Source organism: Phoca vitulina, unplaced genomic scaffold, assembly GCF_004348235.1.
Source record: "Phoca vitulina isolate PV1807 unplaced genomic scaffold, GSC_HSeal_1.0 scaffold69, whole genome shotgun sequence".
NCBI lineage: Eukaryota > Metazoa > Chordata > Mammalia > Carnivora > Phocidae > Phoca > Phoca vitulina.
The window spans coordinates 99,846-125,819 of NW_022589772.1; the positions used below are offsets into that span (position 1 = coordinate 99,846).

The following is a 25,974-nucleotide window of genomic DNA, read 5'->3' on the forward strand; positions in this document are numbered from 1 at the left end:
TGTTAGTTTAATTAAGGTAAACATGTCTTTAGAGTTATCAGCATGAAACAGAAAACTTTTATTCTACCAAGGTTTACTGATGGCCAAATAAACTCATGTTATCTCTGTTAAAATTTGTCAGCAAAGGGATGCCTGGTTAGCTCCGTCAGTGAAGCGTCTGCCTTTGGTTCAGGTCATGATCCCAGGGTCCTGGGATCGAGCCCCACATCAGGCTCCCTGCTCAGCCGCGAGTCTGCTTCTCCCTCTCCTTCTCCCTCTGTGATCTCTCTTACTTTCAGTCTCTCTCAAATAAATAAATAAATAAATAAAATCTTAAAAAAAAAAAGTGTCTGCCTTTGGCTTGGGTCATGATCCCGGGGTCCTGGGATCAAGTCCTGCAGCAGGCTCCCTGCTGGGCGGGGAGTCTGCTTCTCCCTCTGCCTTGTGCGTGCGCTCACTCTCAAATAAATAAATAAATTCTTAAAAAAAATAAAATGACGGTTAATTTTGTCTGTCTCAAAGTTTTCATGGCTACTTGTTGAAAAAAAACAAGTAGATTGAATGAATAAAACAGTTGAGATGAATGGATTTTTAAAGTACACTGGTATATGGGGCGCCTGGGTGGCTCAGATTGTTAAGCGTCTGCCTTTGGCTCAGGCCATGATCCCAGGGTCCTGAGATCGAGCCCCACATCAGGCTCCTGGCTCAGCGGGGAGTCCGCTTCTCCTTCTCCCACTGCTCATGCTCTCTCTCTATATCTCTGTGTCTCAAATGAATAAATAAAATCTTTAAAAAAAAATAAAGTACACTGGTATGAAATTCAAATTCTGCATTTCTCTCTTGTTAAAAAGACAAAGTTGTCTTGGATTGTTGGTCTGCTCTCTATAAGTAAATGTAAATAAAGGTTTTTTTTTTTCTTTTTTCTTTATCCATCCAGAAAACCAAAGCGTCTATGTTTTGTCTTTATCAGGTCTTTCATTACTTGAGAAAGTTAAAACTTCTCAGTGTTAAAGGAGCTAAGTTTTGCTAACAACTATTTAGCTTCCTGTAGAATCCCGTATTGCCACCTTGGTTAAATGTATATATTAAATTTATAATAATCTGTAATCCTATTTAGGCATGTGCTTTAAAACTTTCTGAGGGTTTCAACAGACTTCTCTAAGATATGAATTGTAAATGAAATCTTTTTGACTCATTAGGTTTGTTTATTTGGTATGTTAAGTTACTCTGGAAGGACTATCAAACAAATAATGATAAGCTGTGGTTGTATTTTTTGGATAAATGCCATTACTGTTCTAGAAATGATGTGAAATTCCTAAAGTTCTTTTTTTTTTTTTTAAGATTTTATTTTTAAGTAACCTCTACATCCAATGTGGGGCTCAAACTCACAACCCTGAGATCAAGAGTCACATGCTCCACCCACTGAGCCAGCCAGGCACCCTGAAATTCCTAAAGTTTTTTATATGTTCTGGTATAAGGTCGTTACTTGACGTTCTAATTACTGAAGTGTTATGTGTCACAGAAATAACTGGATTTCCTTGTCAGCTACATTATAATGAATTCTCATATCAGATTTTAAACTGTGACCATTTTTAAAAAAATATTTTATTTATTTATTTGAGAGACAGAGAGAGATCATATGCGGGGCTCGATCCAAGGACCCCAAGATTATAACCTGAGCCAAAGGCAGACGCTTAACTGACTGAGCCACCCAGGTGCCCCAACTGTGACCGTTTTTTAAAAATCTTTTGTCATTTGTAGTTATTGTTCTGATGCCCTTGCGAAATGTGTTTTGTCCTCAAGGAGAGTCATGAAAAGGACTTTTGACAAAGACAAGTTTATGTTCTTTAAGATCTTAAACTAAACTGGGTAAGAATTTCCAGAACTAATGGAAAAACTGCATTCACACAGAATAAGAATTAATAACATGGGACTGAATGAGTTGAGGAAGATGAGTTTTTATGACTCTTACTTGAAACATTGTTGGTTCTCTAATGTTTGCTCTACCAGATTAAGGAAACTTTCTCCTAAGATATCCATGATATGCAGAAATATGATAAAATATTCCTTTGTGAACAAATTGAAACATTTAACTTTTCTCCCTACCTGAACTCTCTGAACCCTCTGAAATTCAGAAACTCTCAGTGAGGATTCTTCCTTCCATGGCAATTATATCTGCATAAGTGCAATGAGAAACTGTTCTCCTTGTAACAGGACACCACTGGAAGGATGGGTTATATTTACCAAGGCTTTGCCTGGGATGTCACACTTGAGAGACATGCCTAGACTCAGAGATGACCAGACAGCTTTAAGGAATTAAGGTTGACTTTATGGAGCCAATAAAGCTCCTTGGAACTGTTGGCCTGATACCTTGCTTACAGGGTTCCCAGTAGCCTCACTGGGTGAGCAAAGAATGTCACTTCCCGACAGGTGCAGGGACCTCAGGATATGGAACTTGCCCAAATCCTCAGGTATTGCAGGCATGTCTGATGACAAATATTTGGCTTGGCTTCTGGCCTTGAGAGGCTATTAAAAGGTCAATCTAGAGATTCCTTATAAAAAGTTCCAGCAAAGCAGATTTTAAAAGATCTATCTGGCCAATCACTATTCTTGCTGAGTTTCTGTAAATAATTAGGCCAAGTGTGTTAAAGCTGGACTTGTTTTTACACACAAATGAGTCGTGATTTGGCTGTCTTTGATAAAAATGAGGGTGGTTATAGAGAGAAAAATGTGTTTCGATAATACATCTTTGTAGATATTAGATTTTAATACTATTTATTATAAACTAGACTAGATCCTGAATTCTTCTGGTTTCCTCAAATATCTGGCTATGGCTCTCCAAACTCAGGTTTCCAGTCTTCTTCTATTGTTTTGACTTAAACTCATTACAAACTAAAACTGCCCTTTTTCCTAAAGCCCTGAAAACGGATGCCGGACAGCTTGAGGTCACCTTCAGAGACACTGTCACAAAACTCATGTATGGGGGCGCCTGGGGGGCTCAGTCCGTTAAGTGTCTGCCTTTGGCTCAGGTCATGGTCCCAGGGTCCTGGGATCGAGTTCCGCGTCCGGCTCCCTGCGGAGCAGGGAGCCTGCTTCTCCCCCTCCCTCTCCCTCTGCCCCGCACTCGTGCTTGCTCTCCCTCAAATAAATAAAATCTTTTTAAAAACAAAACAAAACAAAACAAAACCCCAGTATCTTGCATCTACATTCCAGATTATGATAAAAATGTAACAGGATTGCTAAAAGATATGAATGCTCAAATTGGTGCTTTAAACCATCCCTCCCTCTCTTTTTTTTTAAAGATTTTATTTATTTATTTGAGAGAGAAAGAACATGAGAGGGAGGAGGATCAGAGGGAGAAGCAGACTCCCTGCTGAGCAGGGAGCCTGTTGCGGGACTCGATCCTGGGACTCCAGGATCATGACCTGAGCTGAAGGCAGTCACTTAACCAACTGAGCCACCAGGCGCCCCTCCCTCCCTCCCTCCCTCCCTCTCTTTTAATGATTGGTTAAACTCCTGGACTGGAAGAGGATTTTGGTCAACTGTCAAGGATCTTTTTATTGGGCTTCTTTTTCTCATAATAATATTAATCTTATTTTGTTGTCCCCAACGCTCTCCGCCTGCTGCCGAGACTCCTTCCGTGCCATAACTTCAAGCCAACAGCTGATCATTTCTACTCAAGGAGATATCTACCTTCATATGCGATGTCTACCTTGGATTTGGCTGTCTGTGCCTTTCATAACTCCCACAACTGATGTCAACAACAAATGATCAATGTTGACCCCCAGGTAAGGACATCTCTACACCCCTATTTGGCAGGAAGAAGTTACAGAAGGTAAGACCGTCCACCCTCGGCAACCTTAAAGATTTAAGGGTCAAAATTGTTCAGGGTGGGAAATGATGAGGAGAACGAAAGCAAGAGAAATGTAGCTTAAATTGAATCTTACAACTGCAGCCCACTGATAAATACCTGAGACATGCAGAGAGTGACATTCTTTAAGGAACTCATGGCTGCCTTAATGTTGATTTTTAAAAAGTTATTTTAAAAAGATTTTATTTATTTTAGAGAGGGAGAGAGCGTGAGCACAAGTAGGGGGAGGAACAGAGGGAAGAGGGACAAGCAGACTCTACGCTGAGCACAGATCTCGATGCAGGGCTGGATCCCACAACCCTGAGATCATGACCAGAGCAGAAATCAAGAGTAGGAGGATTAACCAATTGAGCCACCCAGGCGCCCCAGGTTGATGTTTTATTAGAGACTAAAAACAATAGTCTTGACAATAGCCAGACCTCCAAGGTCCTGTAAATCTCAATTTCAATATAGAGAAATTCCTTAGAAACTGACATTATATCTGTCCCCCCTCCCTCCACACACTTGAAAGTATATAATCAGTTACTCCTCGCAATCACCGCGCAGCTCTTTCTGCCCATGGTTTCTGTCCCCCTGCCATAATAAAAGTACCTTTTTGTACCATAAAACGTCTCAAGAATTTTTCTTGACCATTGCACTTGGTGATCCTGCATCCCGTGGACAGATTTTGGTTTTCAAATTCAATGCTCAGTGCATCAAGCTCACTTCCCTGGCCCCTGCATCCCCTTTAATTCCACAATTCTGTCTGGCCTTCTGGTACACAAATCCTGGCCCCCTCCGCCTTGGCTGCACCCTTGTGAGGGGTTGGAGAGGCTAGTCTGGCAGACTGTGCCTGAAATCTGCATGCCCACCTGCCGTGCTTTTGGAATGCTCCTGCCTGAATGTATCCCATTGTGATTTCAGGACAAATACTCACACATAGAATCATACGTGGTTGTGGTCAAAGGAACCTCAGCTTCAAGGGAAAATCAAAAATTTTCCCAGATGAAGACTTTTGTTTTCCCACCAAAGGCAGACTATTTCCAAAAGTTTAAAGTGTTCCTTGCATCTTGACTTAGAGGAGGCTTTGTTATTATTTCATCCAAGCACCAGGAGCGTGGTGAACTTGGCGGGTCCTGTAAGCCTTCGGTTCAATTTCAGACAAGCAAGTAGCACCATGCAATTTGGCCACTAGATGGCAGGAGTGTTCAAGGTTAGCATAACAAGAAACTGGCCCAGAGCCCCCCCAAGTGGTCACTCTGGCGAGCTGCAGGCAAAGCAAGAGGAATTTACCAAGTTTTGGTGAAAGGAATTCTTCATGTATGGGTCTTCCCAAGTCTATCTTTATCTTGATAATGACGTTAGTAAGTGTAATTCTGATCTAGATGGTTTCCACACTGATAAGTCTATCCTCTTTACATCCTGTCTCCACATTTAAGAACCCCTCTAAGGAAAACCACTTTAATCAGCAAAGGAAATCGGAGATTTTTTTATGGAAACATAGGGCAAAGACAGAAGCTCCACTTTTGTGGAAAAATGTCTTTCAAAGGAAGTCTCCAGGAATCCTAAAGCAAATTTCCTGAGCTCATGTGATTTCAAACATGAAGAACTGATCCAAATTTCATTCAGAGCAATTATCCACGGAAGTTTTTTTGTTTGTTTTTTTAACAGAGAACCTATTCTCATTCATTCATTCGTACATTTATTTAAGTAATCTCTACACCCAACGTGGGGCTCGAACTCACAACCCCAAGATCAGGAGTCACATGCTCTTTGGACTGAGTCCACCAGGGGCCCCACAGTTAGATCTTTTTTTTTTTCTTTCCAATTGTGCCCTTAAATGCTTTTTTTTTTTTTAATTTTATTATGTTATGTTAGTCACCATACATTACATCATTAGTTTTTGATGTAGTGATCCACGATTCATTGTTTTCGTATAACACCCAGTGCTCCATGCAATACGTGCCCTCCTTAATACCCATCACCGAGCTAACCAATCCCCCTTCCCCCCTCCCCTCTAAAACCCTGTTTGTTTCTCAGGTCCATAGTCTCTCATGGTTCATCTCTCCCTCCAATTCCCCCCCCCCCTTTTTCCCTTCCTTCTCCTAATGTCCTCCATGTTATTCCTTATGTTCCACAAATAAGTGAAACCATATGATAATTGACTTTCTCTGCTTGACTTATTTCACTTAGCATAATCTCCTCCAGTCCCATCCACGTTGATGTAAAAGTTGGGTATTCATCTTTTCTGATGGCTGAGTAATATTCCATTGCATATATGGACCACATCTTCTTTATCCATTCATCTGTTGAAGGGCATCTCGGCTCTTTCCACAGTTTGGCTATTGCGGACATTGCTGCTATGAACATTGGGGTGCATATGGCCCTTCTTTTCACTACATCTGTGTCTTTGGGGTAAATACCCAGCAGTGCAATTGCTGGGTCATAGGGTAGCTCTATTTTTAAATTTTTGAGGAACCTCCACACTGTTTTCCAAAGTGGCTGTACCAACTTGCATTCCCACCAACAGTGTAAGAGGGTTCTCCTTTCTCCACAACCTCTCCAACATTTGTTGTTTCTTTCCCTGTCCATTTTTGCCATTCTAACTGGTGTAAGGTGGTATCTCAGTGTGGTTTTGATTTGGATTTCCCTGATGGCTAATGATGATGAACATTTTTTCATGTGTCTGTTAGCCATTTGTATGTCTTCTTCAGAGAAGTGTCTTTTCATATCTTCTGCCCACTTTTTGACTTGATTATTTGTTTTTTGGGTGTTGAGTTTGAGAAGTTCTTTATAGATCTTGGATACCAGCCCTTTATCTGTAGTGTCATTTGCAAATATCTTCTCCCATTCCCACAGTTAGATCTTGAATGCATTTTCTCATTGCTTGCCTTACAAACCACATGGAGATGGAGGCTGTGGTTTCCAGTGCGTGAGAACACCAGGACCACCTAGCCCTGTAGCGAGACAGATGGGATCTTCTGGCTTATTGAAGGAACCATGAACTGTCTCCATCAAAGGGTGTTAGAAAGGACTTAATTTAGGATTTGAATTTGTATGAAATGGTTTTATAGAGAATTTAAAGGATTAGTGCTTTGCTCTTGATCGGATGCTGTGATATAAGAAGTAAATACTTGGTCTTTGTCTTGGGTTGCTGGTACACTGTTCCTATAACCCTTGGAATCTTTCGGGTGATGAGCGTCTTTTATATGCTAATGAGATGACTCCAGTCTGGGGGCCTCTAGTTAACTTCAGGGCTGGGCCCAGAAAGACCATGATTAGAAGGTTGAAACTGACCTCCAAGGAGGGGAAAGGGACTGAAAAGTGCATTCGGTCCCTCTCAGGAGTGTGAGCTGGCCTCCCATCTGTTGAGGGTCTGGATAGAACAATAAGGCAGAGGAATGCGAATTCTCTCTGTCTCTTCTTGAGGTCGGGACGTCCATCTAATCCTGCCCTCAGATATCAGAGCTTCTGGTTCGTGGGCCTTCCAACTCTAGGAGTTTAAGATATTGTAGTCTCCTCGGAGTGGAAAGGTAATTCAGAGGATCAGTACCTGGCGAGTACTCAGGTAAGGGAGGACAGAATGGGGAAGAGTCACATCAGCCTTACCGTCTTTGTTTCAGGTACCTCTTGTATAGTTCCTTTTTTTTATCTTTCATTTTTTCATTAGCCTCTTGCAACAAATCATCCAAAGAAGCTATTTCGGAATTTTGAGGTCTTCTAGAGGCTTTTGCATACCAATCAAAATAGGTATCCCATTCTGCTTGTTTGATTTGGGAACCCTTACTTTTTTTTTTTTTTAAGATTTTATTTATTTATTTGACAGAGAGAGAGAGTGTGTGTGTGTGGGGGGGGGAAGCTGCAGAGGGAGAGGGAGAAGCAAGCTCCCCACTGGGTCATGACCTGAGTGGAAGGCAGAAACGTAACCAGCTGAGCCACCCAGGTGCCCCTAGGAACCTTACTTCCAAGTGCCCTTCTTAAATGAAGAATCTTGTTTAATTGGAATTTTCCCCCATGATTAATTCTTGGTTGTGTTAGTGGGATTTTTGCCATTTTTGTAAATATCCCTAGCCTCCAGGCACTGTTCTTAAATATAAAATAAGCAGGTGTGTCAGAAGGTGAAGCACTTAATTCCTTGAAATTTCAGGATCTCATTTCTTTAGCTAAGCCTTGGGTCTCTCAGAGCCAAATTAATATCTTAGAAGGATGTGCCACTGGGTTGGGAATTTTGCGGTGTTTTGTGTTGTATACCTGATTGCATGGATCTTTTTTTTTTTAAGATTTTATTTATTTGTCAGAGAGAGAGCACAAGCAGGGGGAGCGGCAGGCAGAGGGAGAAGCAGGCTCCCCGCCGAGCGAGGAGTACGATGCGGCACTTGATCCCACGACCCTGGGATCATGACCTGAGCCAAAGGCAGATGCTTCACGGACTGAGCCACCCAGGTGTCCCTGCATGGAAATTTTCTTGAACTAGTATCAATCTAACTCATTCCATGACCAATTTATCCTAGCCTGGGAGTTAGAAGTTAGGTGGCAAGCACTCTAACAACTTTGAAGTGCTCAACCAGTGCTCGTCAATTGTGAGGCTTTGGCTTCTGAGATTCTTAAGATCTAGTATTCCTTTCCTGGAAAGATTTCTTTACAGTGGCAGATGTTACTAGTCTAACTTGTGCCTACTTAGATTTTGATGTGCCTTTGGTCAAAGCAGTCTGGATTTCTTTTTTTTTAAAGAAGATTTTATTTATTTTGAGAGAGAGAGTGAGAGAGAGCATGAGAGGGGGGAGGGGCAGAGGGAGAAGCAGGCTCCTTGATGAGCAGGGAGCCCGACACAGGGCTCGACCCCAGGACCCTGGGATCCTGACCTGAGCCGAAGGCAGATGTTTCACCGACTGAGCCACCCAAGCTCTCCAAAACAGTCTGAATTTCTTGTCTTAATTTATTTCCCTAAGTCCCCCAGTGGTTTACTCTGTGGACTTACCTCAAGGCTTTGTGAATCCCGGAACGGTTGCCATCTGGCTCTTAGATTGAGGGATACCCATTATTTTCCCTTGTTGAAATAAGTCTAATTCAATCAGACTTATGTTTCTGGCCGCTTGCGCACAATTCCTGAAACTTGTAAGGACCTTCCAAAGCTCCTTACTTTGTAGATGAGCTCAGCCACACACCCAAATGTTGGGGCCCACTAAGTCCCACCTGGAAAAAATCTGGAGTCTCTCCTACCCCAATTTTTCATCCCCATGAAAAATCTGGACTTTCTCACACCCCAATCTTCCACCCAGAAGGATTAGGACAAACTCCAGGAGCTCAGAGTGCAGAAGAAGCAGAGCCTGATCCGAGAGAAGCTTACTAGAGATCCCAGAGAAGAGCTGAAGAGTCAATACCTCCACCGGCATCTGGGGGCCATCCCGGAATCCTCAGCCGCCAGCCTCAGGTTCCACCTCGTTGCCAAAACCGTCGGACAACAAAACTAAAACAGTTGAGCAACCAGTCTGTTGTCCTTTGTTCAAGGGGAAACGATGCACGGTTTGGGGGCGGCCAGCCCCTCACAAGCGGTGGAACATTCTTCCTGGGCAAGAGTAAATCTTACATGGAGTGTTCTATAGAAGAGGCAGCTTGGACACAGGGCATGATGGGGAAGGAGGAGGGGGATTTCCTTGAAAAGGCTAGAGGGTCCTGTTTTCTGGGGCAAGGTAAAGTAGCTAAAGCTGAGTTGGAGAAGTGGGGCAGGAGTACATTCGGTTTCCTTGACAGGTGTTTCTCATAAGTGCAGGCTGACTTAACGTTTACATTTGTGATGTGAGGGGCGCCTGGGTGGCTCAGTCGGTTAAGCGCCTGCCTTCGGCTCAGGTCACGATCCCAGGGTCCTGGGATCGAGCCCCACATCGGGCTCCCAGCTCAGTGGGGAGTCTGCTTCTGCCACGCCTCCTGCTTGTGCTCTCTCTCTGACAAAAAAAAATAAATAAAATCTTAAAAAAAAGCGTACACAATTATCTGAAAATACACAAAGTATCTAATATCACAATTATCCTGAATACATAGGATAAATTAGTGTATGGCAGACCAGTGTAAGCCTCTCCATATAAAATGTAGTACCCTAGTTGGAGGTAAACTGTATTGGGTTAGAATCATGGAACACTACATCAAAAACTAATGATGTATTGGGGCGCCTGGGTGGCTCAGTCATTAAGCGTCTGCCTTCGGCTCAGGTCATGATCCCAGGGTCCTGGGATCGAGCCCCACATCGGGCTCCCTGCTCCGCGGGAAGCCTACTTCTCCCTCTCCCACTCCCCCTGCTTGTGTTCCCTTTCTCGCTGTGTCTCTCTCTGTCAAATAAATAAATAAAATCTTTAAAAAAAAAAAAAAACTCATGATGTATGGTGACTAACATAATGTAATAAAATAAAATTAAATCTAAAAAACTGTATTGGGAATATAAGTATCATTTATCACAACAGGAGTAAGCCCGTTTGGTGTCCCTAATGGTAAATTTCTCCAGTGAAACTAAAAATTCAGCAAAGCAGGGAATGATGTGTTTTCTGAAGATAATAAGCTGACTCTCGTGGTCAGGTGAGCCTCAGTAATACTGTCTACTACTGATTGGCTTGGTTTTGCTGGTAGTATTACAATAGCCTTAGCAGAAGCATTCTGATAATGTGAAGGCAAGGTCTATTTTTATGAGGCTGAAGGTCAGGATTAATGATATGAGGGAAATTTATTAGGCACCAGAAGGAGCCTATAAAAAGGAATCTGCCTTCTGAGGTGTTTAAAGGGATTGATATTAAATTACTCTCAGCAGGGCCTGGTAGAGTATGTTAGATCCAGCCATTAGTTAAAATCAGAGCAGTTGCTATGGCCTGGGAAGAAAAGGTATAGAATTTTGTTTTCCCTCCAGTTCCAGAAGAAGACCATAGAGGGGGGGCGCCTGGGTGGCTCAGTCGGTTAAGTGACCAACTCTTGGTTTCGGCTCAGGTCATGATCTCGGGGTCCTGGCCTCTGTGCTCGCTCAGCTCCGACTCTGCTGGAGCTGGTCTCCTCCCTCTGCCCCTCCCCTGCTCATGCGCTCTCTGTCTCTCTAAAATAAATGAATAAAATCTTAAAAAAAAAAGACCATAGGGTTCAAAAATAATAAGATGAAGATAAGGGAGATCACATTAGTGTTCTAAAGGATATAAAAGTATAATAATAATATTAGTAGAAGGGGAAAAGGACAGAAAAAGAGTGTTGAAAAAATCAGAAAATTAATCTCATTCTGTCATCTTGGGTGGAACCTATCCACTTCCGAAGTCAGCAGCTTGTTTTGTTGTCTTGGGCATAAGTCGTCCACTTCTGCTCTCAGCAGCTTCTGGAGAATTCCTAAGGACCTTCAGTTTAAGGTCTTCTGTTGGAATGGATTCCAGTGATGTGGGAGGCAGTGATGTATATCCGTTAAGTTAAAAGTTTTGTATACTTACAAAAACACAAGTATCACTACCTTGGAGTTGTTTAATCTTACTGCTGTCAAGGCCTAATGCAGTACTCTGGGTCAGGGAAGTTCAAGGGTTTAGAGAGCTTTGCTAATGATAAGTTTAGAACTCTATCAGTTTTCTTTATTTTTTCTGAATTAGAATATGATAAGCACAGAGGAATTTCTGAGTAAGATGTGCTACTTTGAAGGATTTTGAAATGGCAATACCAGCAAAATGTGTGTCCCTGTCACCAGAGTGTTGTGGCCAAATCATCTCTGCTATTGAGAGTGGTATCATGAAGCATTTTTGCTAAAATCCATTTTTATCATAGTTATCTTCTTAGACAATGGCAAAGCATCTCAAGGTCTTTTCATTCAGCATTTATTTCTTTTATAGGGGTTCCTGGAGAGGTCAGGAAATCTCTTTGCTTCTAAGCCATGTTGACATCATGAACTAACCTGAAATCTTATTTATTATAGATGTAAAATATCCTCTTTTTTTAAAAAAAGATTTTATTTATTTATTTGAGAGGGAGAACAAGTGGAGGGGAGAGGCAGAGGGAGAAGGAGAGGCAGACTCCCCAATGGGCAGGGAGCCCGCCACTAAATAAAATCTTTAAAAAAAAAAAGAACTATCATATTCTATTTATGCATAGGAAGTTAAACTCTTCTGTCAAGTTTATCATCATCATTAGGACATTTGACAGACGGACAAAAGCTCTTAGAGCAGTTTTGACTTCATTAAAAGTTAGAAAAATGTATTCTTATTGTCCTTTCTTGTATAAGATTGAGGAGCAATCTTTGTGTTCTCTAATGGCCATTTCAGGAAACCCCAAGATAGTTTAAGCACAAAAGACATTTTAATAATGTTATTATTTGTTTTGAATTTGGAGCCTGGGTTTGGGAAAGGCGAAATCAAGAATCGCTGTTAGAGTCAAGGTTTTAAGTATCTAAAGTATCTTAAGTATTATATATAGATATATATATAAAGTATCTTAAGTATCTAAAGACAAGAACTATTTACAATCGACATTGCAAAACTTTTATACTAGATTATAGCGAGTTGAAAGCTGTGGAGTCATGATCCCGAAGTCCTGGGATCAAGCCCCGGCATCGGGCTCCCTGCTGGGCGGGAAGCCTGCTTCTCCCTCCGCCGCTCCCCCTGCTTGTGTTCCCTCTCTCGCTGTGTCTCTCTCTGTCAAATACATAAATAAAATCTTAAAAAAGAAAAAAGCAAGCAAGCCCGCTGTGAAGTCAAGAAAAAGCCGCGGCAGTGTCTCATATTCACCAGGAGGGGGCGATGTTGTTCATTTCTGGGATTTGGACCGCGTTCGGGTGCTGTCCGCCCTCATCACTAGCACAGAGGATGTGGCCGTCCCCGAATTTGTTTATGCTCACAGGAAACAAGGCTTAGCTGTGAGTGCCAGGCCAGCTCCCATAGGTGAGGGGCTATTTCCATTTTTCATCGGTGATGAGACTATGAGAAGACTGTCTTATACATATTTTAAGTCTAAACTGCCAAGCCTGATGAGGAGCCCCTTCCGTGAAATCTAATGAACGCAGCACAGTTTTGAAATAGGATTTTGAAACCAGGAAACGAGTATGGGTCAAATCGGGACCTCAAAAAGGAACATGCAGGTTTTTTTTTTTTTTTTTTTTTTGTCTCCAGTCCAACTTGTCAGAAACTAACCACCAGCTAAAGCATCACTTCATATTGGGGATTTTACTTTTTATTTTTTTATTTTTTTATTTTTTAAAGATTTTATTTATTTATTTGAGAGAGAGAATGAGAGACAGAGAGCACGAGAGGGAGGAGGGTCAGAGGGAGAAGCAGACTCCCTGCCGAACAGGGAGCCCGACGCGGGACTCGATCCCGGGTATATTGGGGATTTTACTGACCACCACCCCTAACCCCTACCCATTCTGTCTACCACTGTCAGAATGTATGCTTTCTGACTTTGTGCCCCTACCTGATACAAACTTCCATTGCTACATTTTACTTTATGATTAGTGTTTGTGTCCCAGATACCCAACTGTAGTGCTCAAGAAAAAGAATGTGTTTCATTCACCTTATTCAGGCCTTAGAGCAGGTCTCTATATTGTTGAATTGATTAAATACTAAGGAAAAATAGTTTAACAGTAGACTCAACAGAAAAATACAACTTTGAAAACTTCTCCATCCTTGGGAAGTGTGTTGAATAAAAAGTGGCGAAAGAGGAAGACTAAAGTCCTAAGTTCTTCACTGAGGGACATTTCATAAAGTGAACAAAATCTGAAAAATTTGGGGCGCCTGGGTGGCTCAGTTGGTTAAGTATCCGGCTCTTGGTTTCACTCAGGTCATGATCTCAGGGTCCTGAGATCGAGCCCTGCATCGGGCTCTGCGTTCAGTAGGGAGTCTGCTTGAGATTCTCTCTCTCCCTTTGCCCTCTGCTCCCCACCCCCTGCCTGCCCTGCTCTTGCGGCCACAGGCAGGCTCTCCCCCTCTCAAAATAAATAAATCTGAAAAAAAAAAATCTGAAAAATTCTTCCTGAGTCGCTGCATTCCTCCAGCTGGTGTTGAATGGTTTTATACAAAAAATCTTTCACAAATACTATGTTTTCCAGTAAGTGGTTGTCGTCTCCATCTTGTTGGTCCTTTAAATATACCTTCCCATGTAGTGTTCCTAGGAAGCTATATACAGGTATATAAAGGACAGATGACCACTTCCCATTAAATAAGCAATGACTGTTTTTGTCTTTTTTAAAAATTGACTTTATTGTGGTAAGAACATTTAACCTGAGATCTACCCTCTTAATAAATTTTCAGATTGGAAGGAAACATTTCCTATTTGCAGATTACATACACGATTGTAGAAAATCCCAAAAAATTTACACAAAGCCCCACTCCAAATAAAAGGAAATACTTAGGTATAAACTTAAAAAAAATGTATGCACTTTGTATACTTAAACTTTTTAAAATGCTGATTAAAGAAATCAAAGACCTAAATAAATGGAGAGATATACCATGCTCTCATGGATTGGAAGAGTTAACCTAGTAAGGATGTCAAATTTCTCCCCAAATTGATCTATAGATCTCACACAATTCCTATCAAAATTCCAGCAAAAAATTTTTTGTAGACATACAGAAGCTTATTCGAAAATGTATATGGAAGAGGAAAGGATCTAGGATAGCTAAAACAATTTCGAAAAAGAAAAATAAACTGGGAAGAATCACTTGACCTGATGTTAAGGCTTATTATGTAGCTACATTAATAAAGACAGTGTGGTATTGGCAGAGGGTTAGACACATAGATTGATAAAACATAATAGAGAACTTACAAATAGACCCGGGGTTAAGGATGAAGGGTAGTAGTTGTGGCTTTAAAGGGGTAGCACTAGGGAACATTGACTGTGCTGGTTGTTCCATGAATCTACACATGATACAATGGCACAGGACACACACACGCACGCACACGCGCACACACACGCACACACACACAAATGAATGCACGTAAAACTGGTGCTATATGAATAAGCTCTGGATTACACCAATGTCAATTTCTTACGTTTTCTTGTTATTTTTTCCCCCACAGTCTTCACTGTTTACTCCTTTCTAGCTCCTGGGGTTTTTTGTTTTGTTTGTTTTTTTAAGATCTAATTGACAACATTATATTATTTTCAGGTGCACAATGTCATGATGTAATATTTGCATGTATTGTGAAATGATCACCACAATGTCTAGTTAACAACCATCACCACATACAATTACAAAGTTTTTCTTGTGATGAGAACTTTGAAGATTTACTGTCTGAGCAACTTTCAAATATGCTATACACTATTTTTAACTATTGTCACCATGCTGTATGTTACATCCCCATGACTTATTTTAAAACTGGAAGTTTGTACTTCTTGACCCCCTTCACCCATTTTGCCCACCTGGTTCTTGATATTTGTACTGTAGCTATATATTATTATTGGGTGAAACTTGATAAAGGGTCTATGAGACCTTTTGTTCATTTTTTAATACTTCCTATTAACCTATAATCATTTCAAAATAAAAATGTAAAACAATTCAGCCCTGAAAAAAGCCATGTTATCTTTTCAACTGTACCCATTTATCAAACCCCACAAACTCATACCAGGTGCTCATTTATACCAGGTTTTGAAATATTATTTTGCCTTATTAATTGTCAAGAATATTTTTTTTCTTTCTTTTTACTATCAGACAAATCCAGATTATGGGGCATTCTACAACAAAATGGGTCTGAACTGTTAACAAATATCAAAGGCACAAAAGACAAGAAAATGCAAGATTGTTCCAGTATCTTAAATCTTGCAGAACAGAGACTTGACAATCAAATACAATGTGTGCATTTTTATTAAGAACATCCTTAAACATATTTTTGGTATAATTTGGAAAATTTGAATGTAGACTCTATTAGGTGTGATATCTATGTTACATTTTGTTGTTGTTGTTGTTTTAAGATTTTATTTATTTGACAGAGAGAACACAAGCAGGGGGAGCAGGAGAGGGAGAAGCAGTCTCCCCACTGAGCAGGGAGCCCAATGTGGGGCTCGATCCCAGGACCCTGGGATCATGACCTGAACTGAAGGCAGATGCTTAACTGACTGAGCCACCCAGGCGCCCCTCTATGTTACATTTTGGAGATATGACAATGTTATTGTAATTATGTGGGAGAATATCCTTGTTCTCGGAAGATTTATGCTTAAGTATTTAGGAGTAAAACATCACGAGGTCTGCAACTTACTTTCAAATGGTTCAGCAAGACACACACAAAGGAAAAACACACACACACACAAACACACAAAGAAAACAAATATGTCAAAATGTTAACAATTGGTGAGTGTAGGTGAAGAATATATAGATGTTCACTGTAGTATTCAACTTCTCTGGAGGTTAAAAAGTGTTATCTGTTATTTGCCTAATTATGGTAATAGTATATTTCCAAATTTTAACTCTCCTGACATTATATATGTAATATACCATACAATTCCACTCCTGTGTGGAATTTAAGAAACAAACTAACAAAGAAAAAGAGACAAAACAAGAAACAGACTCTTAACTATAGAAAACAAACTGATGGTGAAAGGATAGGACAGTTTTCAGTTTGACTGTAATTACCACATTGCCTTCAACAAACTGTAAACTGATCATTCTTCCATCTGGGTGTTGGAGAATGCCCGTATTCCCATACCTTCATCAACAGAAAATTTATCAATCATTTTAATCACTTTTTTTAAAAATCAATTTAAGGCAGTTCATAAAGAAGGCAGTTCTCTTAAATGTGTATTACGAAGTGAAAGAACCAATCTGAAAAGGCTACATACTGTATGATTCTAAAAATAGGATATCTGCAAAAGGCAAAACTAAGGAGACAGGGAAAAGATCAGTGGTTCCCAGGGGTTAGTGGATGGGGAGGACTGAATAGGCAGAGCACAGAGGATTTTTAGGGCAGTGAAACTATTCTCTAGGATACTGTAATGGTGGACAGGTCATTATACATTTGTCAAAACCCACAGAATGTACACCACCAAGAGGGAACCCTAATGCCAACTATGAACTTTGGGTGATCATGATGTGTCAATGTAGGTTCATCAATTTTTTAAGAATTATTTATTCATTTATTTGAGAGCCAGAGAGAGAGTACGAGCAGGAGGAAGGGGCAGAGGCAGAGGGAGAAGCAGACTCCCCGCTGAGCAGGGAGCCCGATGCGGGACTCGATCCCAGGACCCGGGGATCATGACCTGAGCTGAAGGCAGCTTAACCGATGGAGCCACCCAGGTGCCTGTAGGTTCATCAGTTTACTGATGCATGTGTGTTGGCAGCGGGTGGTACCTGAGAACTCGCTGTATCTTTCACTTAATTTTGCTTTGAACCTAAAGCTGCTCTAAAAATAGACTAAAAAAAAAAAAAAAAGCAGTTCTTGGTTTCAATGGCATAACCCTCCTTACTTCTGAGAATCAGCATTCCCTGTTTATGTTCATTGGCCAATTATAATTTTTTGAATTGGGTAATCAACTCCTTTGCCCGTTTTTCTTTCTAAGATTTTATTTTTCAGTAATCTTGACACCCAACATGCAGCTCGAACTCACAACCCCCGAGATCAAGAGTCGCAGGCTCCACCGACTGAGCCAGCCAGGCCCCCCTGCCCGAGCCAGCCAGGCCCCCCTGCCCATTTCCCTAATGGAATTTTTTCTTTAGCAGAAGACAGGTCTTAAGACGGGATTGTCCTTACCGGTTACTCTGGTATATGTTTGCAGAAGACTTGCCTTTTATTTATTCATTAAAGCTGTTTTTATATTAAGAAAATGAACCTATCATATGGGTACTATAGATCAAATGTTTGTGTCTCCCCCCAGTCTAATCTCTCATGTGATGGTATTAGGAGGTGGGGCCTTAAGTCAGAGACTGGAGCCCTTGTGAATGGGATTCGTGCCCTCATCTGAGACCCCAGAGAGCTCGCTTGCGCCTACCTCCATGTGAGGTTATAGCTAGAAGATGGCCTTCTATGAACCAGGAAGCAGGCCCTCACCACACCGCCAATCTGTCACCTTGATCTTGGACTTCCTAGATTGCACAACTGTGAAAAAAAAAAAATGTGTTGTTTATAGGCTACCTAGTCTGTATTTTGTTATAGCGGCCCAAATGGACTAAGGCAATGGGACTAAACTACCCCCCCTCCCCGCCCATCTATATTTTGACTTTGCTTATTGTATTGATTTATATAGTTGTGGGTTTTTTTTTTTTTTTTGCCAAAGCAGAACTGTCAAATTTCTTATTCTTCTATTTTAGGTCTTTGGGGTTTGTATCATACTCAGAAAAATCTTACTCAAGCTATAAATACAGTTATTTACACCATAACCATGCAGTTTGTCAAAGGACCGGATTACGTATTACTCACTCAGACAAAGCCTTAAAATGGTACCATGAACCACTGGTGGTCAACTGGGGATGATTTTGCCCCGCACGGGACCTCTGGCCATGTTGTCTGGAGACGTATTTGTTCTACGCACCGGGGCTGAGCTACTGACATCTCAGGGGTAGAGGCCAGGGAGGCCAGGGAGGCCAGCGAAACCTCCTGCAATGCACAGGACAGCCCCTCCCCCCTCCAGCAAGAGTTAGGCGGCCCCCAAAATGTTGAGGGCGAGAAGGGTAAGAAAGCCTGCCAGAAACCATCTCCCCTCACTGGTTATCCGGATCCCCCCCATCATGGTAAGTTGGAGAAAACCCTCTGACCCCATTGGGACTCCTCTTCATTCAGACCCTGTAATTCAGCTCCACGAGCTTAAATTGAACAGACGTCATTTTGTACAGTACACCAGAAAAAGAGAATATTGGGGGGGGAAAAATCTGGCAAACTCGACTGGCAAACCACGAAGGGGCGGAAACACGAGGAGACTGATTATTATGTAAATGCCTTTATTTGAACTAATACATTGCTACCAGATTACATCACTTTTCAGAGTTAGAGTAACATTATGATCTTGGAAACTATAGCAAACAGCTTGACAAAGCAAGAGTACATTACGTCCTACATATATATTTTTATTTTTTAGTGACCACGTCTCCTTGTTTTAGGTGGAAAATTAGAAAATTTATGGTACGCTTAGCATGCTTGGCCTACCGTCTCCTGTCTGCATTCTGAGCACACTCTCTCCTCAAAAGTGTCATATTCAACAGCATTTTAAATCTAAAGAGAGAGTTTGATGATACAGGCTTTTAAAACAAATAAGCATATATGGAACCAAGTGTTTGAAGACAAAATATGTCAGCTGTTTACAACTTGGGTGTGAGAGAGTCGATGCAAAATCAAGGGATACCTTTCCTCTACCTACAATGTATGGTTTTTACTTACTTGAAGACCCCTTAAAAAAAGTAGCAAAATCAGCAGTCTCATTTAATGTAATCAAAATATTCTTAAATGTACAAAAAAGATCACGTAGAAAGAATACTGTAAAAAGATACTGATTTTAAGAATAAAAGAATACGAAAAGCTTCTATTACATTCTGCACAGCCAGTTACTTCTGCCAATGTTCAGTACTACAAAGATAAGCAAAGGATACTCCTATCCAGATACCCTCTGAGCCCAGTTCTCGAGTAAGAACTAGCATCCTGGATGGAAACGCAAAATTATGGTCTAACAATATTCATATCCGATCATCTAAGCAAGTCCCAAGAGGTGGACATTCTAAGGGGGGGGGCAAAGATACACAGAGACGACATACAGCAATGGGAAATGTCAGGGGCAGCCATCTAGGAGGAGAGAGAGTAAATGATTTGGCCGTGAGCGCATTTCAGGGGTGCCTGACAAATCCAACTTTGACTACGGGAAAGAGGAGTTGTTGCCATTAAAACTCTTCCCCTGTGAGCTCTCAAGATGAGGAGTCTTGTTCATCAAAACTCTGAGTCCTTTCAATGACCATCAGTTCCTTAAGCCATGAGCACTTCCCCTGGAAAGAGTTGACCTGCTAATCATGCACCTGGGAGCAAGGTTGTTTTTATTCGAATTGGTTATTTTACACCCTCTTCATCCCCCTGCCCATCAAGCACGCAAACACGGTCATGACCATCTTGGGCTTTACTTCCACAAGGTCTTCGGGGAGAGCATACACCCTGGCTCCGATTCTTCTAGCCATTGACACGGCGTACCTATTGGTGGAGGGAAACAAAAATCAAGATGAACCTCTTGTTAGTCAAGGACATGATAGGAGACATCTGTTTCCTCTTGTAAAGTCATTTGGCTGGGATGTGAAACGTTCATATTGAAACTTCAGAGCGGCATGATTTTACTTTTTGTTGTTTTCTGTTTTGTTTTTGAGGTCAGTCTTAAGTGACATCCGATTTTTCAGCCCTACTGCTTGGGACTGATTTTATTCACCCCTTTTCTGCAATGAGAATTAATTTTGGAGCACTGACTGATACCGAAGATGAGAAAAATATATATATAATTATCCAGATTGGCTGTATGATCGATGTTGATATTTTCATTGAGCATGTTGACGGGATAACAGATGCTCTCGTGTGATCCTAGAGATAGGGGACGGAAGTCTATGTCATATATTCAAATCCAAGCTGCTTTGGGAGATGCAATGAATTCTTCCATACAGTCAGGGCGGGGGTGGGGTGGGTAGAGTCTACAAGATGTGGGGACAGAGTGGTCAGAGCAAGGAATGGAAAGGGTACACAAAGTAAGGGAAGAAAGAACTGATGTGTCCAGCTAGGGAAATCTGCAGGAGCGCCCTTCACTTAATACAGGAGACATTTCTAGGGGTTTTGTAACACAAATCTTTAAAGATGATCGTTTCTGAAAAAGGAAGGTTTTCAGTGGGCTGATTTCCAGTGTATGCTAGTCAAGCTTTCATGGGTTGCCTGCGAAACCAGGTCACAGTCTAGGTCTTTGGGGAAGAAGGGAAGTGACAGGTGGAAAAGCCCTTCCCAATATTGCTGAAATGCAAAAAACTTTCTTTTTTTAAAAAGATTTTATTTATTTATTTTAGAGAGAGAGCACAAGCAGGGGGAGGGGCAGAGGGAGAAGCAGACTCCCCGCTGAGCAGGAAGCCCAACTCGGGGCTCCATCCCAAGATGCCGGGTTCATGACCTCAGCCAAAGGCAGACGCTTCACCAACTGAGCTACCCGCCACCCCACAAAAAACTTTCAAGGCATAGTTTCAGTGGAGGCTTAAGCATCCTGCTCATTTAGGGACCAAGATAATAAACTCAACATATGTAGTAAAGGCGATCTGTGCATAGTGAAAAAAGACATATGTAAATAACGCGTTTCAAAAAAGAGTGAGACAGAAGAATATTCTTATCTACGGCATGAATATTCTTAGCCCATTTTCTCCTTGTAGTAAGATGAACATAAACTATATTATTTTGGTAATTCCCTGAAGCAACAACTGACTGAGTGCCTATTCATTTCAAAATCTCTAAGGTAAGTATTATTGCTCCCATATGTACTGATGAGGAGTCTGAGGCTCCAAGTGGTTTCCCTCCGGTGACACCAGTCTTTTTTTCTTTTTTTTTTTAAGATTTTTAAATTTTCTTTATTCGTTTGAGAGGGAGAGTGAACGAGAGAGAGAGCACGAGCCAGAAGGAGAAGCAGAAGCCTAAATGAGCAGGGAGCCCGACACAGGGCTTGATCCCAGGACCCTGGGATCAAGCTCATGACCTGAGCCGAAGGCAGATGCTTAACCGACTGAGCCCCCTAGGCGCCCCTTAGGTGACACCATCCGTAAAGTGGCCAAACCTGAGCAAGAACGCAGAGTGGGTATTAATCATCATTATCGTCAGTGTCTCTTACTTGGCATTATTGTGCTTGTCGTCTTCTGTCAGATTGCCACTCTTAACAAGGTCATAGTTTATGCAGCCCGGCTGGATGGCGTCAATTAAATCCACAACTGCCAAACTGGAGCTGATCGTCTTGTCCTAGTGTCAAAGGACAATAAATCCAAGAGTTTCAGGTTTGTACAAATTAACATGTGATTACTTGTCTCAAGTTGCCACACACCAAGCCCAGCGGCTGAAGAGAATCTTGCCAGTAGCACAACATTAAATCACTGACAAACCAACCAAAGGCTGGCCTTCTAAATTATTGATCCTTTCTGGCACACATGACGTTTAATCATCAAATGTGCACAAGTCTTACCTTAAAACTCTGAATGGAAGTTGATTTTCCAGCTTCACTCAATGTTCTGTTCACCCAGCTGACAATGATGTCATCATTAGCTTTCTGCCCGTCTCCGAGGTCTTCCAGAACATTGAGGGTATATCTAGAAGGAGAAGTGGAAGAAAAGGTCCCAATCTACTTCATGAGAAAAAAAAAAAAAAATGCACCTTTTGTACCAGTCCGACAGTGACAATGACCTAAAAGAAGCTGTTTTGGCTGGTACTCGGTTATAATGGATGCGTGTCAGCATTCTAGTTAAGAGGTCTTTTTCTTTTCTTTTCTTTTCTTTTTTTGAAGATTTTATTTATTTATTTGACAGAGGGAGAGATAGCGAGAGCAGGAACACAAGCAGGGGGAGTGGGAGAGGGAGAAGCAGGCTTCCCGCCGAGCAGGGAGCCCGATGCGGGGCTCGATCCCAGGACCCTGGGATCGTGACCTGAGCCGAAGGCAGCCGCTTAACCGACTGAGGCACCCAGGTGCCCCAAGAGGTCTTTTTCAAACGGATACATGGGCTGTTCAGAATTTTTGCATCTATCCGTTACCTAAGCTCACTTTAGAGTCTAAATACAAAAGTTTCCAGGGCGTAGTCATTGACACGTCTACCTGAAAATAACAAGGGCTGGATCACAGACCGCTAGGACAGCAGAGCTTGAACAGTGAAAACTGGGTACCATACCTTCTCATCAGCTGCCAGACTAAAGCTAAAGTCAGAGTTTGGTTTCCATCGTTCAGGTCTTGCCCTCCGATACCAACCAGGGAGAATTTGGCAGGATGCTTTCCCAGGTCAACAGCATAGTTGCAGTTTTCTAGCTGTAAACCCACAAAAAGCCAATGGTTGAGGATTTTTCATCTGCTTTATCTGGATACACACGTGAGTACGCACGCACGATGCTGGGCACTTAGCACATCAAAATAAGTTAAGACACGGTTCCTGTTCTCAAGAAGCTCAGATGCAAGAGTTTTCCAAACAAAAGAAACAAACAGAATAAAAATAGCCTGTGACAAATGTATACAGCAACTTAATGATCTACCTTTTTCATGTTGGCTCCAAGTTTCGGGTATGGAGGTTTATTAACCTTACTCCAGTCAACAGGAACTTTAATTCGTTCATACAACTGTAAGATTACCAGGGCATCCTGCAGGTCACTAAAGATTTAAAAATAATTTAATCAGTGTTTTTAGACAGCTGGGCCTTTGTTTCCTTAAAAACAATAACAGTACACTGGCAACTAAAACATATAAAACCACAGATAATACCCAAGGCTCATATTTTCTATCAATCTGTCCTAAAAAATAGAGCTAACATCATCCCGTTCACTTAAAATACTTATCGCAAGCTTCTGATTTGCAAGGTACTATTCCAGAAGCTGGGCACATAGAATGAAAATCCTTGGCCTTACACTAGACTCAGGGGGAGAGAGAGAGAGAGATAATAAACAAGTATATGGATCAATAGGTAATTTGATTTGGGGATGTATATAACTGCTATGAAGATGAAAAGAACCAGGGTTAGGGTTACGGAGTGTTAGGTGGTGGTCAGGGCCTGAATTAGTGGCTTGAATATAGTAAGGGAATAAGGCATTTGAGGCAGAAAAGAACATTCCAGGCTGAGAGAACAGTGAGTACAAAGGCCTCAAGACATCATGGATGGTGTACTTAAGGCATTCCCCGGTCTCTTTTCAAAATATAAAGGCTATTCCGTAGGGTGTTAGAAAGACATTCATACACTCTTTCACTTAATGATCATGTAAAGAAAGAATCTGGGCTTCTGTGTATTCGGAAAATGATAATGGATGTCACCATTCAATATCTTCCGATCTAAATATCCAGTGTAAACGAACATTTAGAAAATGTTTAGAGCTGTAATTCCTTCTGTGGCATCCATTCACGATGTTCCTAACAGATAATAACAGTACAAAGGCTTACGCATAGAGATGGTTTACATGGGGATTAACACCAAGAGAATTCATCCAGTTACGGAAGGTTCTTTCTTCACGAGTTTCTCCTAATAAGAATATTCACAAAATGTATATATTAATTAAACACCTTGTATATGTGCATATCAATTCAGTTAAGATTATTTCATTTCCTGTGTACAAACCTAGAGGTTTTCTCCAATATGAATCTCCAGACATTCTAAATACATTCTCTCTAGGTACAGCCTTCTTTAAAAAAATTTGTTGAATTTATTTTACAATTGAAGAATACAACTTTATAATCAAACAATTTAGAGGTTTATGAATTTTTTATAATCTCCTCCCCCTTCTAAGGCTTCCCCAATATCTCCCCAAGTCCCCATACCTCAAAAGTAACTGATGTGATCAGTTTTACGTTTAAAAAAATTGGGGGGGGGGCGAATCAAAGATATTTTGGGGGGTGGTCATATGAACCCTCTATACTCATGAATTTACACCTTCCCTCTACACATTTATAAATTTTAAGCTACACACGAGCACTCCTTTCACATGCCTATATCACAGCAACAAGTTCCGTGAAACTTGAAAAGCATAAAATGTAAAGATTTTATAGTCCTGCCAGTGGATGGTCAAGGAATGACTATTACATTTGTTCATATTTGAATCTTATACTTCATGCATATATAATCTGGAAAAGGTAAACTCTGCCTTCCCCAAACTTAAATAATTGCCATCCATTATTATTATCATTTTAAAGATTTTATTTTTAAGTAATCGCCACACCCAGTGTGGGGCTCTAACTCATGACCCTGAGATCAAGAGTCGCACGCTCTACCAACTGAGCCGGCCAGGCACTCCCTATTATGATTTTTTGAGCAGATGAGTAGAAAAGGAACTGGGGCTAGTGCTGTCTGGTTAGTCTGACTGTGGAAGAATGAAATAATACTGTGAACTGATAGGTCAAATTTAATGCATATATACCTTTTTCTGGTGAGGGGTTTAAAGATGATCTATTTCTAAAATATTAAAATAAAACAATGGTTTACTAAGTGGCCTTAAGCTAGGTGATCCTTGACTACAAGTTTCCCGGTATCACCCTTTTCTATCAGCTGCCACTTTTTACTCAGCCCTCGGGTCTACTTCCAGCAGAGATTTGCTAAGGGAAAGCGGAGAAGGAAACTTATTAAGTCAAGATCCTGGAATCATCGTGGCCTGTGTATTTCTGGTCTGTGGTCCCGCACATTAGAATGTGAGAAACCTTCAATTACCTTCCAACAGAGTCCAGTCAATATCCTGGTTCTCGGGCTTGGTTAGTGCCGGGTATTTATTAAACAGGTTAGCCACAAAGGCTAAGTTCAGTTTGGGGTTTCCACTGACGACATCAGCAGGGGTGACAAACTGTCTGCAACCCAACTTGTCTGCTTGTTGAAGCATACTCTCAGCTCTCTTCAAATCATCTGTTTCCTGTTGAAGTAAAGTAAGAAGGCATCTTTTAAAAGGCTATACTAAAAATATAGACATGTTCCCCTACAATGATAGGCTGGATATACAATTCTACTTTCTCTTGGCCAACATATGGTACTTATTATAAAATTGTTTTGAATACAACAGCAGAAAAAGTTGGCTGTATTTGCATGCAGTACCTAAAAAAACACGCTAGGTGGCACCAGATCATTTAGCTGAGGACAGTGCATTTACTTCAAATAGGATTACATCTCCCCTGCGAAAACTCCAGAAAAAAGCTAAAACTGTTGAGATTTTTCAAGTGGGCCCTAAAGAAAGCATAAGACTGAAAAAGATAGAGAAATTATGAGAAAATATTTAAAAAATAATCATCAAGACTAGCAGTTTCCAGTAATTTAATTTCAGGTTTAAATTGCGTATTTCAAATTGTAGTTTTCCTCTGCAAGGATTTTTTTTTTTTCTTTTTTGGTTACGGTTTATTTGACTTAACATTTCCACCCAGGCAGAAGCAGAGTTGCTCATTTCTGTAAAGAATACTTACTTCCAACTAATTCCCATGACTCCTAACTTGTTACCCGCCCCCCCCCCCCCCCCCCCACGCCCCCCCCTCGGACAAGCTTATTCATGGTGAGGAATATATTGTAATATAA

At 41.2% G+C, this 25,974-nt stretch overlaps 1 protein-coding gene across 5 annotated transcripts in view; it reads right to left on the reverse strand.

The window, feature by feature from the left end:
- Positions 1–18,679: 18,679 nt before the first annotated feature.
- PLS3 (plastin 3) overlaps positions 18,680–25,974 on the reverse strand; it is an 81,417-nt gene continuing 74,122 nt past the window's right edge. For all 5 annotated transcript variants that reach the window (XM_032392724.1, XM_032392725.1, XM_032392727.1 and 2 more), the window contains 7 exons: positions 25,129–25,324; positions 23,871–23,949; positions 22,976–23,090; positions 22,621–22,754; positions 21,924–22,047; positions 21,579–21,703; positions 18,680–19,924 (listed from right to left, as the gene is read on the reverse strand). In XM_032392724.1, coding sequence (XP_032248615.1) covers positions 19,792–19,924; positions 21,579–21,703; positions 21,924–22,047; positions 22,621–22,754; positions 22,976–23,090; positions 23,871–23,949; positions 25,129–25,324 — 906 coding nt within the window. In that variant the 3' untranslated portion in view covers positions 18,680–19,791. The remainder of the gene's footprint in view (positions 19,925–21,578; positions 21,704–21,923; positions 22,048–22,620; positions 22,755–22,975; positions 23,091–23,870; positions 23,950–25,128; positions 25,325–25,974) is intronic.